Source organism: Selaginella moellendorffii, unplaced genomic scaffold (genome assembly GCF_000143415.4).
Source record: "Selaginella moellendorffii unplaced genomic scaffold, v1.0 SELMOscaffold_42, whole genome shotgun sequence".
NCBI classification, from domain to species: Eukaryota; Viridiplantae; Streptophyta; class Lycopodiopsida; order Selaginellales; family Selaginellaceae; genus Selaginella; species Selaginella moellendorffii.
This window is the reverse complement of record NW_003314303.1, coordinates 1579602-1594906: the sequence shown is the minus strand read 5'-3', so window position 1 is coordinate 1594906 and position 15305 is coordinate 1579602. Positions and strand designations below refer to the sequence as shown.

Genomic DNA, 15305 nt, shown 5'->3' with positions numbered 1-15305 from the left:
TGCCAAGGTGAGATCACTAGGTGATCTTATGGCCAGATAAGGACAAGGTCCTTGGTTGGCTAAGGAATGAAGTTCCTAGTTCAAAATGTTGAAATTGAACTGTTTAAGGTGGTGTGGCTTGGTCGTGGTGACCAAGTGGGAAGAGCACCTAAGGGAAATAAACTATGTCCGTGAGATGGCATAGTGAGTCTGAGGAAAGTAGTCTCTATAAAAGACCATGGGAGGGTCACGAAGTTGGGCCGTGGATAGAGCCCATAGCAGAAGATGCTAAAGAGACGTATTAGGGGTGAACATCCTCCGGACTTGGCAAAGAAGAGTCTTTGCTATGGAACCAAAACAATACCTCAAGGAGGGAGGTAGAGATTCGATGTTGCTTGGTGCAACAATCAACGGATAGGAGCAAAAGATGAGTGGCCAAGATAAGGCCGTGGAATCCCTTGGAAGGAATCCAAGTGACAAAGTTAGGCGAGGAACACTAATGTGTTGGACGCTAACAAGTTGCGGGAAAGGAAATGTGTTTCTAAGGAGGGATTCCGAAATGCTCCGATTTGGCGAAAGTGGAAACTCCAAGGGAGGGAGCGGTAAGGTAGCCAAATGATAGGGCCATGAACAGCCCTACCACAAAGTATGATAACTGGAACTTTGGCACGAAATAGAAGAGAGGATGATGGTGCCCTCGAGTAGAGAACTTCCTAGGATGGGAAGTGGAGTTGCACAAAAGGTGCAAGGCAAGGTGTCGGAGACACCTAGGAAATTGACTCCAAGAAGTCAAAATTCAAAGTTCCAAAGTGCGAAAGTTATATCGATGGAAATTGAGACTACTCGAGAAGGAGTAGTGGGATTGACTTAGAGAAGGGTCTCTAAGAGGTTTAGCGAGAACTAAACCAATAAAAGGAGAGAACCACTACATGTGGTCCAATCAGTCTCTAAGTTGGAGAGACTACGCTCCTTAAAGGATGGACAAGGCATGGTGAGCCTTTGGTGTCAAACCATAGACAAAGATTGGCTAGGTGCCAAGGATGGAAATGGTAACACGTGTGGGTGTTACTTTATGAAAGGGTTTACCGTTCGATGAGGACATCGAACTTCGTCTATGGGTGGTGGAGTTGTGAGACACAAAATCCCTAGGCCCCAAAGTGGAGCCGGAAAGGGTGCCACGTGGTAGTGGCTGAAGCGAGAGCCAAACGAGCGTAACACGTTTGGACCAAAAGCTCCGACTTGAAAAGTCAAGAGCGGGAGTGGAACTCCCAATGAAGTGCTCGAGGAACGAGCACGAAGCGAGCAAAAGGCGAGGCTCCAAAAAGGGACCCGAGTTGGAGTCCAAAGTGGAGTCCGAGATGGACTCGAGTTGGAGTCCGAAGTGGAGTCCGAGATGGACCCGAGTTGGAGTCCAAAGTGGAGTCCGAGATGGACCCGAGTTGGAGTCCGAAGTGGAGTCCGAGATGGACCCGAGTTGGAGTCCAAAGTGGAGTCCGAGATGGACCCGAGTTGGAGTCCGAAGTAGAGTCCGAGATGGACCCGAGATGGAGTCCGAGATGGCGTCCGAAGTGGAGTCCGAGGTGGACCCGAGATGGACCCGAGTTGGAGTCCGAAGTGGAGTCCGAGGTGGACCCGAGATGGACCCAAGTTGGAGTCCGAAGTGGAGTCCGAGATGGACCCGAGATGGAGTCCGAGATGGAGTCCGAGATGGAGTCCGAGGTGGACCCGAGATGGACCCGAAATGGAGTCCGAGATGGAGTCCGAGATGGACCCGAGATGGAGTCCGAGATGGAGTCCGAGATGGACCTGAGATGGACCCGAGATGGAGTCCGAGATGGAGTCCGAAGTCGAGACCGAGACTGAGACCGGGACCGAGACCGGGACTGAGACCGAGACCAAGACCGAGATCGGGACCGAGACCGAGACCGAGGCCGAGGCCGAGACCAAGCCCGAGCCCGAGTCCGAGTCCGAATCCGAGTCCGAGTCCGAGTCCGAGTCCGAGTCCGAGTCCGAGTCCGGAGCCTGAGAGGGTGAAAGCCCAAAGCGTTCGTCTCCCAGACCCTGGGGGGTTTGGTGAGCTCCAAAAGTATAGTAGGGGGAGGACTGCAGTGGAGCCAGTTTGGCCAGGAAAGGCCAGTTTGGCCCAGGAAGGCCGGACCCAGTGTTGGGTGATGAGCTGCCCACTGGGAAGTCCAAGACTAGGGTGAACACGGACCGACAAGCGGGGTAGCTTGGTGAAGTGTTCAAGAGCCGGCTCTAGTTCCCCCGGGAGATCGACTGGCCGATGCTCCCAGTCCAAGTGTGGGTGGCACTACCTACTTGGATACCAGGCGTGGCTCAACGGAACCTCGCTCTAAGCCCATGGCTAGAGCACCTAAAGGCGATAGGTGGGGAGAGTACCCAGGTGGCTCGCGTAAGGCCACGGTGTTCCGAAATGTCGTCCCAAAGGCCCAGACTGTGGAAAGGAAGAGGAGCAGTCCTCTGGGGTAGTGACCAAGGACACAGTCGTGTGGTGAGGAAGTCCCAGAGGATTGTGGGACTTAGTGGTCGGGCCTGTGGGTCTCGATCCAGTGGCAGTGTTGGCAAACACGACCAGGGGCAGAAAGGGACTTAGTGGGGACTGACAGAGGGATATTGGGGAAGGCTATTCCCCTTGTCGGTGGGCATCCTAAGGATGCTAAGGAGTGGATTTGAGATGACCACTCACGGATGGTTTGCCTAGTCTTGGGGAGCCAAGACTGTGATGCAAGTGGTATTGGACTACCAGTGTGGCAAAGGTGATTGGGCATGGCCTTAGCGTAACGGGTTGCTATGTCGGTGGTACCTTTGAGTGTCGGTCATGGGATCGGACACATGGAGCACTTGGACCAAGTGCAAATGTTGAGTGGCATGGATGCCATTCTCGGGGCTAGCAAGTCCCAAGTCCTGGATTGGACTTATGGAGGTTGTGAATGAGACTCCTCCAAGTGGTCAAAGGTGTGGTTAAGTGACTAAAGTAGAATGGAAAATTTAGTCGCTTACATGTTGTCCCAAAGGCCCAGACTGTGGAAAGGAAGAGGAGCAGTCCTCTAGGGTAGTGACCAAGGACATAGTCGTGGGGAGAGGAAGTCCCAGAGGACCGTGGGACTTAGTGGTTGGGCCGGTGGGCCTCAATCCAGTGGCAGTGTTGGCAAACACAGCCAGGGGCAGAAAGGGACTTAGTGGGGACTGACAGAGGGATATTGGGGAAGGCTGTTCCCCTTATCGGTGGGCATCTTAAGGATGCTAAGGAGTGGATCTGAGATGACCACTCACGAATGGTTTGCCTAGTCTTGGAGAGCCAAGATTGTGATGCAAGTGGTATTGGACTACCAGTGTGGCAAAGGTGATTAAGCATGGCCTTAGCGTAACAGGCTATTATATTGGTGGTACCTTTGAGTGTCGGTCATGGGATCGGACACGTGGAGCACTTGGACTAGGTGCAAGGGTTGAGTGGCATGGATGCCATTCTTGGGGCTAGCAAGTCCCAAGTCCTGGATTGGACTTATGGAGGTTGTGAATGAGACTCCTCCAAGTGGTCGGAGGTGTGGTTAAGTGACTAAAGTAGAATGGAAAATTTAGTCGCTTACAATAAGTTCGATTCCCATTGATTAATAGCTACTTAAAAATATAATATACCCTTGAGCAAGGTATATTTCTACCCCTAAATTTAAAATTATACATATTAAGCATCTATACGTATGTCCTTCCTCTTGTGTGGAGTATCCATGGATGAAGGAATCTACCGTGGGACTGCAGTACAGATAGATGATTAATTGCCTCACATGGAATAGTTAATCTACACAATGGAAAAATTGGTAGATTTTGTGCAGAAATGAAGGTGTTAGTTCCCTTTGGCTCAGTAGGGGTTGTTAGTTAATAGTCTATAAGAACATTGACATCTCTGAAAGGGGGGTGTAGTGTATGTGATCATGGGATGAGATTTGGATATACTGTCACTGTGAAGCTTTGGAACTTTAGGGGATAAATGGGGATAAAATAGCCACTAAGGGCTCTCTCATCAAACAATTGCCCCTTTTCCAATTGGCTTAAGGGGAAAGAGATAAAGTGCGTTATAGAGGGTAAGTATAGCACATGTGATCATGGGATGAAATTTAGATATACTTTCACCGTGGATTCTTGGAATTTTGAGGGATAAATGGGGATAAAATAGCCACTAAGGGCTTTTTTATCAAGCAATTGCCCCTTTTCCAGTTGCCTTAAGGGAAGAGAGATAGAGTGCGCTACAATTTAGCTAAGAAGATTCTAGTATATTTTTTATTATTCCTAATATTTCTTATTAACTAAGGAACTTTATATTAAGGGTAATATTCATTATTAACTAAGGCTTCAAGTGATAAAATAATATCAAATTCAGTCAAGCTAAATAAATCATGACTTAGATTATTACTAGAAGAAAATTTTAAATTATGGAATATCATTGGTTTATTTTTATTAATATAAAATCACGTTCTTATAGTAAACAATAATAGTTAAAATTTCTGATTGCAGGTTTTGGAGGGATGTATTCCAAAGGGAAATGGGTGGCCTGACAAAAAAATGTATTACCATGCAAAATTTATGATATTAAAACATATGTATATTCAAATTGTTGTAACATATATGTGTGACTTAAAAAATAATTTTTTCAGCATAACATTTTTTCAAGGCATGTATATATTAGATTTATTCACATATAAAATTTCAATCCACATCACTTTATTGCCATATCAGCATCCTCTTCATTTTTAAGTTTGGCAAAAATTGCAATAAGATGATTAATCTATCAACTTGGTGACTAAAAGCCCACCTAAAATAAATGTCATGCCAAAAAAGTGTTGGCTATAAAACTCTATGCTATAGATGATGTTCACTACCCATTATACTGATGTTATTATTGCATTAGAGCTCTCAATTATGTCCTGGGGCATTATGGGTGTTAATTTAGAGTCTATTATTAAACTTTTATAGTTTTTCCATGTTAGCATGTGAATTCCATATTATCAAAGAGTGATGACTAATCTCTACCTCAGAATTACAAATGCCACATCATGGCACTCAAGGTCTTGACCAAAAACCATGCCAAACTTTTTAAGCCACTAAATGTAGCCAATTGCAACCGTTGATTGCAGAATAACCTGGTAAATATCAATTTCTTCCTACTGAAATATTTTTGCAAGGTTTGGGCCGGCCAGTGGTGTGAGTGACACCTGTCTGCTTGTGCATCCCGCCCATGAGCTCCCGGGTTTGTGGAGAAGCAGAGCCGGCTACTGACCAGCAGCAACAAGGAGAGGGGATTGTGAGCAGCAGGCTGGCAATGACATTGGAGGTGGAGGAGGAAGCTATGTGCTCAAAACATAGCTTGGGGAGGAGGATGTGTCCAGGGTTTGGGAATGCAAGCGAGGAGCTTGATGATCACTGGGAGTTTCTTCAAGCAAGTTTTTCTTCCTCAACAAGAAGAGGTGATCATAAAAAGAGAGGCAGCAACAGGGATCTTTGTGGGATCTTTGTGGCATGGGGATGTTCGTGGTGGTCAGTGGCCACCCAGCACCAGAGATGGAGACCCAAGAGCTCCAGGGTTTGTGGAGAAGCGGGAGAGGAGCGACCAACATGGCGGGGAAGCTGTAAGTTAGTTCTTTCTCCTCTTTGTAGAGATGCTTGAGAGTGCTTTAGCCACAGCATGTAGCTCTTTAGAGACTGGTGGTCTAAGTGTTTGTTTTCTATTGGCCTTACAGATTGGAGTGGGGTCATGGAGCAGGTTGTGTAACTGGAATCACTCCTTGCATAACCTTTGGACGCCTGGCCGAGACCGTGTATAACAATCTAAAATGTAAGCTCTTGAGTTTTCTTCCTTGCTTCTTGCTTTCTTAACGCGAGTTTAGTTTTCTCAACCTGACTGTTTAACAGGTATGTACTTGAATATTAATTTGAATAACTATTGTTTCATGGTCTTGATCGATACTTCTAGTAGTTTCGGGTAGTTTTTCGTCGACGTCTTTTTGCTGGGGCGTGTCAGCGTTGGCACGGCTCTTTTAGGGTTCATTGGGGTGCAAGGGAGGCACCAATGGATTTCGAGCTCAAGGCCGCCAAGGCCAAATGGGAGAGGGAGCAAGCGGAGAAGAAAGAGAGGGCTAGGGCGCGGCTGGAGAGGGAGCGGAGAGCTCGCGAGGCGGCGGCTAGGCAGCACGAGGCGATCGAGGAAGCTCGGCGCCGGGCCCGGATCGAAGCGGCGGAAGCTGCGCTTGCGGTAAGTCCTCTTCTTGATCTCTTCGGATTTCTCATTGCGATCGATGCCTGGTACTAGGCCCAGCGGCAAGACGAGGAGGATCGAGAATTGGGGGATGGGGTTCGATACAGCAGGGTTCTTCGAGCTTTCAAGATTCCTGGCGATGGCGACAAGATCACGCTGCCTGCCGCGGATTTTGAGGTACTGGCGTCCCAGAATGCCATCGACAAGGGCCCGATGTTCTTCGAGATTTCGAACAATGCGAGTTCCAGCCAGATCGCGACGACGCACGGCGGGGTTTTGGAATTCACCGCGGAGGAGGGATTCGTGGGGCTGCCTTGGCACGTCTGGAGCAACGCGGGTTTGCTCGAGGGTGACGAGCAAAGCAGTGTGAGAGTTCGCTACGTAAGGCTTCCCAAAGGAAGATATGCCAAGCTCCAGCCGGAGAGCCCCGACTTTGGCGACGTCCCCAATCACAAGGCCGTGCTGGAGACGAAGCTCCGCCATCACGCAGCTCTATCGTGTGGAGACGTCCTGAGCGTCAGCTTTGGGGGCGTGGATCACAGGCTCCTGGTGCTGGAGCTCAAGCCGGCCTCGGCAGTGTCGGTGCTCGAGACGGACATGGAAGTGGACGTGGATGCGCCGCTAAAGGAGAGCTTTCCTGGGAAGATTGTGCCACTTCTCATAGGCAAAGCCGAGAGTGGTGTAGTGGAAGAAGGCCAGTACAGGTACTACAAGTTCAGCGTCGATCAAAAGCTGGCGGATGCTGCGAGCAAAGACGAGTTGGAGCTCTTGATCCGGCTGCAAGTTGGTGGCGGTGGTGGCGATGCCGACGTCTATGTTGCTGCTCATCCGGTGATTTTTCCCTCGCGAGATGAGCATCAGTGGTCGTCACACGACACGGGGACGAAAGTTATCAGTCTAGCAGGCGCGTCGGTGCTTCCAGGAGTTTACAGCATCGCGGTGTTTGGATTTAGAGGCGTGTCCAGCTTCACGCTGGCTGTGGAGGGGAGGGAATCCAGAGAAAAGCCAGCGGCAGGTCACAGAGTTGGAGGTGCTGAGGCGAAGATGGTCCAGGATGGCTACGAGACTTGTGGCAATTGCAAGCAGATGATACCATCGCGTACGCTTCCGCTACACGAGGCCTACTGCATCCGTCACAACGTCCCGTGCGGCTATCCGGGCTGTGGGATCGTTCTTCGGCGGGAGGAGGCGGGCCAGCACGTCCATTGCCCGGGTTGCGGTGAAGCTTTCCGGCAGGAGGAGCTCCAGAAACACTTAGAGGTGTTCCATGTCGCTCACAGCTGCGACTGTGGAGTCGTCTTGGAAATGCAGGCCATGGTAAGCACGAGAACTTTTCTGTTTCTCTTTTGCTCACTTTGAGAATCTTCTTCCAATCTCAGGTGAAACACAAGGCTACCGATTGTCCACTGCGAAAGATTACGTGTAGATTTTGCGGGGACGTGGTACAAGCCGGGGGCGATGCCAAGGATTTGCGAGACAGGCTAAACGGGTTGAGCCAGCACGAGAGCAGCTGTGGCTCGCGGACGGACGAGTGTGACGTTTGCCACCGGGCCGTGATGCTGAAGGCCATGAATTTGCATCGAGCAGCAGTCCACGGTGGTGCTGGAAGTCTTAGCAGCGGCCCAAGAGAAGAAGAAGAAGAAGAAGAAGAATCCACCAGTGAGAAGTGTCCGATTTGCGACAAGATCTTCGACGGGGTGACCGCGATCAACCGGCATTTTGAGAGCGACCACTTTGGTCCGAGCAGCATTCCAGCAAAGAGCTCGCCGCCGCCGCCATCGATCCCCTCCAGTTTCCGGCAGTCTCTCTCGGTTTTGTGCCCGATTTGTGGGATGGCCGTGCACAGCGAGCGGGATTTGAGTTCTCACATCGACATGGTTCACTGAGAGCTAAGATGGTGGGAAAATACGTCGATTCTTTATAAAAGGAGTGTACCTAGTTAATGACAAGATTATAGGACTGCTTTGTGGTGACAAACTTAGAAGATATCCTTTTGATCTATTGAAATAATGACGCATTCTCATCATCAGGACAACGTTGTATACATAAACATACAAGTATACAGGTAGTGGACAAGTATACATACACATTATAAAATATATACCAAGAATATACTTAATTAATTTCAGCTTAAGACAAACTATGGATATACCAGATTATTTTAATTTAATTAAGCTTGATTATTGAGCTTGAAGCTATCTATTCTTGGCGTTTCTCTTCTATATGTAAAGCGCATTACGAATAGTATAGAGTAGTATGACTCGCGGGATCGTTTTCAGGGCTCCCGACTGGGCGAAGGAGCATTTACAAGCTCGCCGAAAAGCACTCTTCAAGAAGAAGAAAGAGGGGGAAGCAAAGGTTTTGAAGGGCGAAGAGCAGCAGCAGGAGGAAGTTGAGGTTTCAGAGGAGGAGGAAGAAGAAGATTGTTATGACTATGTCAGCATGGGGAGCAGCGACTACTGGTCATGCTACTTGCGCTTCATGTTCATCGCTGCCCACAAGATGGTTCAGCAGGCTGAGTGGGAAGCAAGCGAGGAGGAGAAACTCAGCCCTGTGAGGCCCCCCAAGGCGTTGGTGCTGAGCACCATTCTTCGAGTGTGCTCTCCAGACTCACGCTCCATCCCGATCTCATCACAGACGAAGCTAGTCCTCAAGTTGCTGCCTATGTCTTTCCCTCGCTCTCCATCGGACAGCCACGGTGACGTGGATTTGGAGCTCTGTTGCAGCAACGAGGAGGTGATCAGCCTCCTTGCCGCGGCTGGGCTTGGTCCCTTGGTGGAGTGTTGCCGAGATCACCAGCGGTTTGTGAACGTGATGGACAGTGGGCTGATTAGCAGGATGGCTGCTCTCCTCAACAAGCTGGCGCCTTTCTTCCCTGTGGTTAAACAGGACCTGGAGGGAACTCCGTATGTGGGGCACGACGACGACTTGAACCTGGATGCATTTAAGACTCTTGAAGAGGTTCGCGAGGCGTTCAATTTTCAGTCCGAACTCGGCATCGGCTCTACTGCCCAAGTTGAGTAGGCTTTGATCAGATAGATTCTAAGCTTTGAGCTTGTTTGTTGCTTTTCTTTTTAGAACTTAATTCGATTTGCGCAATAGATGTTTGCAAAGAGGCTATGGAGGCAAGGAAAGAAAAGGTGGCGGGGTATATATTAGGGTTCATAGATTCTTTTGTCTTGGCTTTTGGTGGAAGAAAGATGCTTGATTATCGAGATCGCAAGGAACAAAGTTTTCCTTTCTCTTCCGCGCTTTTCCAAAGCGACAGGAGAAAGCGTGGAACCCTCAAAATGGTCGCGAGATGCGACTCTACGCAAGAGAGAGAGAGAGAGAGGAAAGAAAGAAAGAGAATTTTTTCTTCTCCTCTCTTAACTCACGAGATTCGACCCTACGCAAGAGAGAGAAAGAAAGGAATTTTTCTTCTCTCTTAACTCACGAGTGAGAACTCCTCGGCCTCTTTCTCCCAAGAATTCCAATGCAAGAGCCGCGCGATCTCACCTCCACGCCCCGGCACGCTGCCTGTATGAAAATCGCGCGTTAGTTTCTTGCTGGAAATCGCTCGATCCGATCGCGAGAGGGTACCAAAAACGTACCACGCAAGCGCTGGTGTAGGTGTGGCCATCGATTCCACACACCGGCGCGCGCGAGGAATCGGCGCACACGCACGCCACCGGCCTCCTGATCAATCCCACCGAGATCCTCTCATCCTGCCAGAGAAAGACCGAAAGAAAGAACCAAGAAATGGAACTTTCCAGAGATTTAGCCGCTGCATGGCGCTCGATCGCTAGCCAGAATCCCCATACCTGGACGAGCGCATCGCAGCGCGTGGACAGCAGCGCGAGCGCCATCACCAGCTGGATCGCGCTCCACCGCATTGCCCTCCCCCTACACGCGCATCGCTCCGCCAAAATCCTTCCAAGAATTCGAGAGATGCGTGGGGGATTCGCGGAGCTCGGATTCTTCCCGTGAGATCTAGCAGCGAATGCGGTGCCGCGCCGACGATCGAAGAAGGGGAAGAAAAAAAGAGTGAAGAACAAGGTAGCTGTCATGTCCAAATAGACGGCATATTCTACACTCGCCACGGAATAAACTGTCGCCGGAGAATATGCCGTCATCTCCTCGCGCGCGCGCCCGTACAGCCGTGAAGGCAAGAAGGTGTCGTACTGGGTTAGTTAAGATCTTGTCCCCCGGAAGCACGGAATCCAAATTACTATAGCCAAGGTACCACTCGATCATAGCTAAAGTAACACTATCTCCAATTTTTTCGATTCACTTAGCAAGAACTTCACGATTCCCAGATGATAGTTCTATCGCAAGATCATAGCTACGAGAATTTTTCTTCTTTCACGATTCAAATGATAGTTCCATCGCAAGAGCACAGGTTCCTGTACTAGTCGATCATAGCTACAAGAATTTTTTTGTTTGCAAGAACTTCACGATTCCCAGATGATGGTTCCATCGCAAGAGCACAGCTTCTTGTAGTTCTCCCCGACTCCAGCGCTTCGAGCAATTACGGCGGCGGCGATGCCGTGGACGGATTTGTCAGCGGTGGCGTAGATGGCGAGAGCTCGGCCGATCAAGTCCGTGACTCGCAAGCCGGTCTTTGTTCCTGCGAAGTCCGCCCGCCCGGTTTCGTCAGCTACAAGAGCTCCAAGATCTCCAAGAGGCTGGGACAAGTTTCCAAATGAGTCGAGACGAAAAAAATATGTTTTTGTGTACCTCGGTGTCTTGCTGCTGAGGATTGAAAATGGCTCCGGTGCTCGCAGCGCCTCTGGTGAGATCACCATATGTGTTGATCGACCAGCCGTGAGCGCCGGGAGTCAAGCCGGTAAAAGTAGCTTCGATGCGAGCAAGCTCCATGGAGACTTGAGCGAAACGAACCACGCCATGGATCTCGGGGCCCTTGAACTCTACGACCGCAGCAGAGACTCCAAAATCTACACAAAGAAAGAAAAAATCTCACGAGGAAATCCACTAACAACAGCTCGAAAGCAAACTTCACCTTCCAAGCTTCCTTGTCCGATGAGCCTGGCACTGCGGCCGGTTTCTTCGAGTGCCGCGGAGATGGCTTTCACTGGAGCCGTGCCGAGAACACGGACAACCTGATTAGACAGATCCACGGTCACAGCTTTCACGCCTGTACTGCGAAGAAAACGAGCCACTTTAGAGAAAAAAAGAGAGAATTCCAGACGACCTTCCAGAGGCTCCAGCTTGCCGCGAACCGACTTGACACAGCCCTCGCATTTCATGTCCACCATATACTCTGTCTAAGCAAAGATCAACCAATTTCCATCCCCTGATCGATCAAAAACCTCTCTCACCAGGAGCTCCGGCAAAGTTTCTCCTCCTGTGGCCTGTGACAATCGCGGGGCGAGTGAGAAATGGATGATTTAGGAAGGCCATGCAAAGAGTAGTACAATGAGAAATCACGACACAGTCGTAGTGGTACTACTACGAGCTACTTTGTACTACACGCTAATGTCGACATCGTGTCGAGGATAAATTGCGAAAAGAAATGCGATAGAATCTTACCCCTGATACCGAAGCGTGCACTGCCTCTTCCACGGGCGAGCCCGCCGCCATAGCCAGAGCTACCTTGGAAACCCTCGCCTCGATTCTACTGCCAGCGCCAGCGCCAGCTTTCCCCACTAGATTCGCCGGCGCGAGATTCCCAGGCGGTGAGCTCGCCACTCGCGGTGCTAGGGTTAGGGAACCCCCGAGAGCAGCGGCCATAGCCAACGATCTTTCCTTCTTTCTTCCGCGAAAGCACAAGAGTTGTAAAATTTCAAGAATATTTCTAAGCATCTTGACTTTCTTTGACTTTAAATGTAAAATTCAATATTGGTGTTTACTTGGCAATGAACTAATGAATTAATGTATGATAAGATAAGAAATTAATGAAAAAGGGATTAAGAAATGTGGTAATGTATTTCCTGTTTTCCACAATTTATATAATCAAAGACTTTTTTTAAATAATAGTAATAATTTGCTACAGGTTGCATGTAGCAAATGTTTGGTTTGCTTAATAGTAGTATTATTCTTATTAATTAATCTAATTGATCAAATAAAGTTTACAATTATAAACATGTTTGTAATTTATAAACACAAGATTAATCTTCTGGCAATTAAATTGTAGAATAAAAAAGAATATACTAGAACAGGTTTAAGAAAGTTTATAAATTATAAATACAAGGTTAATCTAAATGAATAACAACCGTTAGATGGTAGAATATCCTAAAATAATTAAGCATATTTTAGGTATATTCACTACCAACAGGTTTGCTTAAGCAAACCAACAAGTTGCACTAGTTAAAGATAGATATTTAGTAGAAAAATAAATAATAGTAATTTAAGTTTCCAAAAAAAAAAATATTTATATGATATGCTACAAAACAATTGTATGTGACACTACTGTTAATACTTGTGATATATAATATAGTTGAATTTTTATTCAACAATTTTTGAATTGATCATATGTGACAATTAGTTTTATAAATTGTATTTTATAAGATATAAAAATAGTTATTTATGATAAACTGCCAGGAAATAAGTAATCCATACAAATGTTTTTAGCTACATTTCCTCTTTATTCATTTCTATATGTTAAAAACTTTTATAAAAAGTAAATTTTAAATAATAAGTGGTATAGCTTAAAATATGTGATTTTGTTTTGAATAGTGATTGAGAAGAACTTTCCAAATAGTAATTATATTTACACAAATAAATTAGGGATTATTTTAAAAAAACTATTTAACACTCTTTTTAATAAATATTAGTTTGAAATCAGTTTTTTTAAAGTATAGATGTTCCCTCCAAGATTTATTATCATGACTTGTGACTCTATAAAATACTTAAATGAAATAGTTTTTTTTCTATCTCCTCATTTGAAATTGACTTTGAAAAAATATGAGAATAAATCTAAATTTGAAAATTTGTTGTAAATTACTTCATAGTTTCCTTCTGTATTTTATAAGGTTGTTATTGAGTGAATATTTATATCTATTTTTATTTGATTGAAATTAGATAATAATGAATTTTCAAAATTTTGTGTTCAATTTGGTAAATTTGATAAATTCTAGAAATATAATATACCCATTAGTAATGTATTTTGTCCAGTTCACCCGCTTATTGACTGACATTGTCTTTACACAGATTTATTCAGAAAAACCAGAGTACCTTCTTCCATGCTAAGTGTGAGCTCCAACCATGCTTCAAGATGGTGGATCTCGGCCCTGCTCATTTTTGCTTAGGCATCGAGATCTGGCAAGATAGGCAGCACAGCTCAATTCCGCTCTCCCAGCAGAGAAAGGGGAGAGATCCTAGCTAAGTTTGGTTAGTTGAGCTGAACAAGGCTGCTACCCCTATGGAAGTTGTGCTCCATCTCAGCAAGACACAAGACACTCAGACACCTGAGGAACAACAGATGCATCACATTCCTTATTGCCAGATGGTGGGAAGTCTTCTGTATGTGTGGACGGCTTGAAGTTTGAAAACAAATGAGATTGGTATTTGCATAATCTGGCTTTTTTGAGTGTCGCAAAAGTGGTGCATACTTTCTTTTTAAATTCTAGCTCATTGAAAGTGTTAAAAGTGTGACATTTTTCACATGGATCTTGAAGCACAATTTTTGCATGGCTTTGGGTGTACTGAGGCCAAGAGCACATTTTTCACATGCGAATGGATGTCCTGAGCAAAATTATGTTATCTAGGATCATAAGTATTTTAGCAATTCACCTCATACTCATTCATTCCTGCATACCGTTGTTTATACAAGGCCTCAGACTCATCCATGACACCAGACTGTAAACACAACTTAAAATGTTAAACATGAATTAATAGTTACTAATAAATCTTACAAAACATTCGAGGGATGATTCCCAATTTTTATATCAAAGAAGAGAAGAGCTTATCACAGTGGAAGCTCGCCACTGTCGGCTATGGTGACTTTGGATTTGGGGGCGCCGCTTTGCGACCCCTCCGCCTCGACCTTGTAGACAATGTCCATGCCGCTAATCACCTTGCCAAACACGACGTGCTTGCCGTCGAGCCAGCTCGTCTTGACGGTGGTGATGAAGAACTGGGATCCATTCGTGTTGGATCCGGCGTTGGCCATGGACAGAACCCCCGGCCCCGTGTGCTTGAGCTTGAAATTCTCGTCCGCGAACTTGGTGCCGTAGATCGACTCCCCGCCCATGCCATTGCCGTGCGTGAAATCGCCCCCCTGGATCATGAAGCTGGGGATGATCCGATGGAACGCGGAGCCCTTGAAGTGGAGCGCCTTGCCCTGCGATCCAGTACCTTTCTCGCCCGTGCACAGCGCCCGGAAATTCTCCGCTGTCTTGGGCACCGCCTTGCCGTAGAGCCCCATGACGACGCGCCCCGCCGGCTTGCCGCCGATCTCCACATCGAAGAACACCTTGTGCGTGATCTCCTCGAGATTCTTCTCCTGCTTCTTCGCGGCGGCGGGGGAGATCCACAGCGCCGACAATGCGAGCGCCAGCGACACGATCTTGAGAGCCTCCATCGCCGGAAAGCCCTCCGACCTAGCGGTAGAGCCCTAAAAGAGCTCCAGCCACGTCTGTAACCAATAACAACGCGCCACGTGGACGGCCTGGCAAATCATTGCCCACCACGCGAGCATACTGTAGACGGCCGGATGCGCGCCACGTGCACGGTAAGGATATGCGAACCTCCCCCCAGAGATGCTTTCGTGCACCGTTTGGAAGGGCCGTCTTCGCATTTAACGGGGAGATCTCTGTCGTCCAAGCGCCTGGAAAGAACTCCTGGCTGGATCGATCCACCAGGGTGGTTGCCGGGAATCGCAGCGCTCGCGCCCCTCGGCGCGATCGATCGCGCTTTCGCGACAGATCATCGGATTGGATTGGTTCCAGAGCTTTCGATCGACAGGGCAAAGGGCGTTGAGAATTTCTAGAGAGGAGAAAGAGGGGAAGAGGAGAGCCGAGCGCTTGGAGCAAGATCATGGCAGTAGCAATGTCACAGGGGGGAAGTAACAACAGGAACACTTTCTATGATCCATTCTACAAGACGAGCCCGACGA

General features: G+C 47.7%; 4 protein-coding genes across 7 annotated transcripts; 1 reads left to right on the top strand and 3 right to left on the bottom strand.

The window, feature by feature from the left end:
• Positions 1-6013: 6013 nt before the first annotated feature.
• Positions 6014-8276, top strand: LOC112349777. The gene is made up of 3 exons (XM_024684850.1): positions 6014-6244; positions 6302-7564; positions 7627-8276. Exons 1-3 carry the CDS (start codon positions 6062-6064, stop codon positions 8131-8133), a joined length of 1953 nt encoding a protein of 650 aa, XP_024540618.1. The 5' UTR covers positions 6014-6061; the 3' UTR covers positions 8134-8276.
• A 1161-nt stretch (positions 8277-9437) lies between these two features.
• LOC112349770 lies at positions 9438-10362 on the bottom strand. The gene is made up of 3 exons (XM_024684810.1): positions 10051-10362; positions 9841-9954; positions 9438-9766 (listed from the first exon to the last, which is right to left on the bottom strand). The coding sequence occupies exons 1-3, from the start codon at positions 10360-10362 to the stop codon at positions 9680-9682; spliced, it is 513 nt and encodes a 170-aa protein (XP_024540578.1). The 3' UTR covers positions 9438-9679.
• A 210-nt stretch (positions 10363-10572) lies between these two features.
• On the bottom strand, positions 10573-12067 carry LOC9635835 (copper chaperone for superoxide dismutase, chloroplastic/cytosolic). Of its 4 annotated transcripts, none has more exons than XM_024684854.1 (6): positions 11780-12067; positions 11569-11601; positions 11442-11510; positions 11250-11384; positions 10967-11184; positions 10573-10914 (listed from the first exon to the last, which is right to left on the bottom strand). In XM_024684854.1, the coding sequence occupies exons 3-6, from the start codon at positions 11503-11505 to the stop codon at positions 10681-10683; spliced, it is 651 nt and encodes a 216-aa protein (XP_024540622.1). In that variant the 5' UTR covers positions 11506-11510; positions 11569-11601; positions 11780-12067; the 3' UTR covers positions 10573-10680. The 4 variants fall into 4 exon arrangements, with proteins under 4 accessions (XP_024540622.1, XP_024540619.1, XP_024540620.1 ...); XM_024684851.1 differs by having other exon boundaries at positions 11442-11514; positions 11569-11637; positions 11780-12066; XM_024684852.1 differs by having other exon boundaries at positions 11442-11514; positions 11780-12066.
• A 1985-nt stretch (positions 12068-14052) lies between these two features.
• Positions 14053-14798, bottom strand: LOC9635834 (peptidyl-prolyl cis-trans isomerase CYP20-1). Its single transcript, XM_002979700.2, has one exon. It carries the CDS (start codon positions 14769-14771, stop codon positions 14157-14159), a length of 615 nt encoding a protein of 204 aa, XP_002979746.1. The 5' UTR covers positions 14772-14798; the 3' UTR covers positions 14053-14156.
• Positions 14799-15305: the final 507 nt, after the last annotated feature.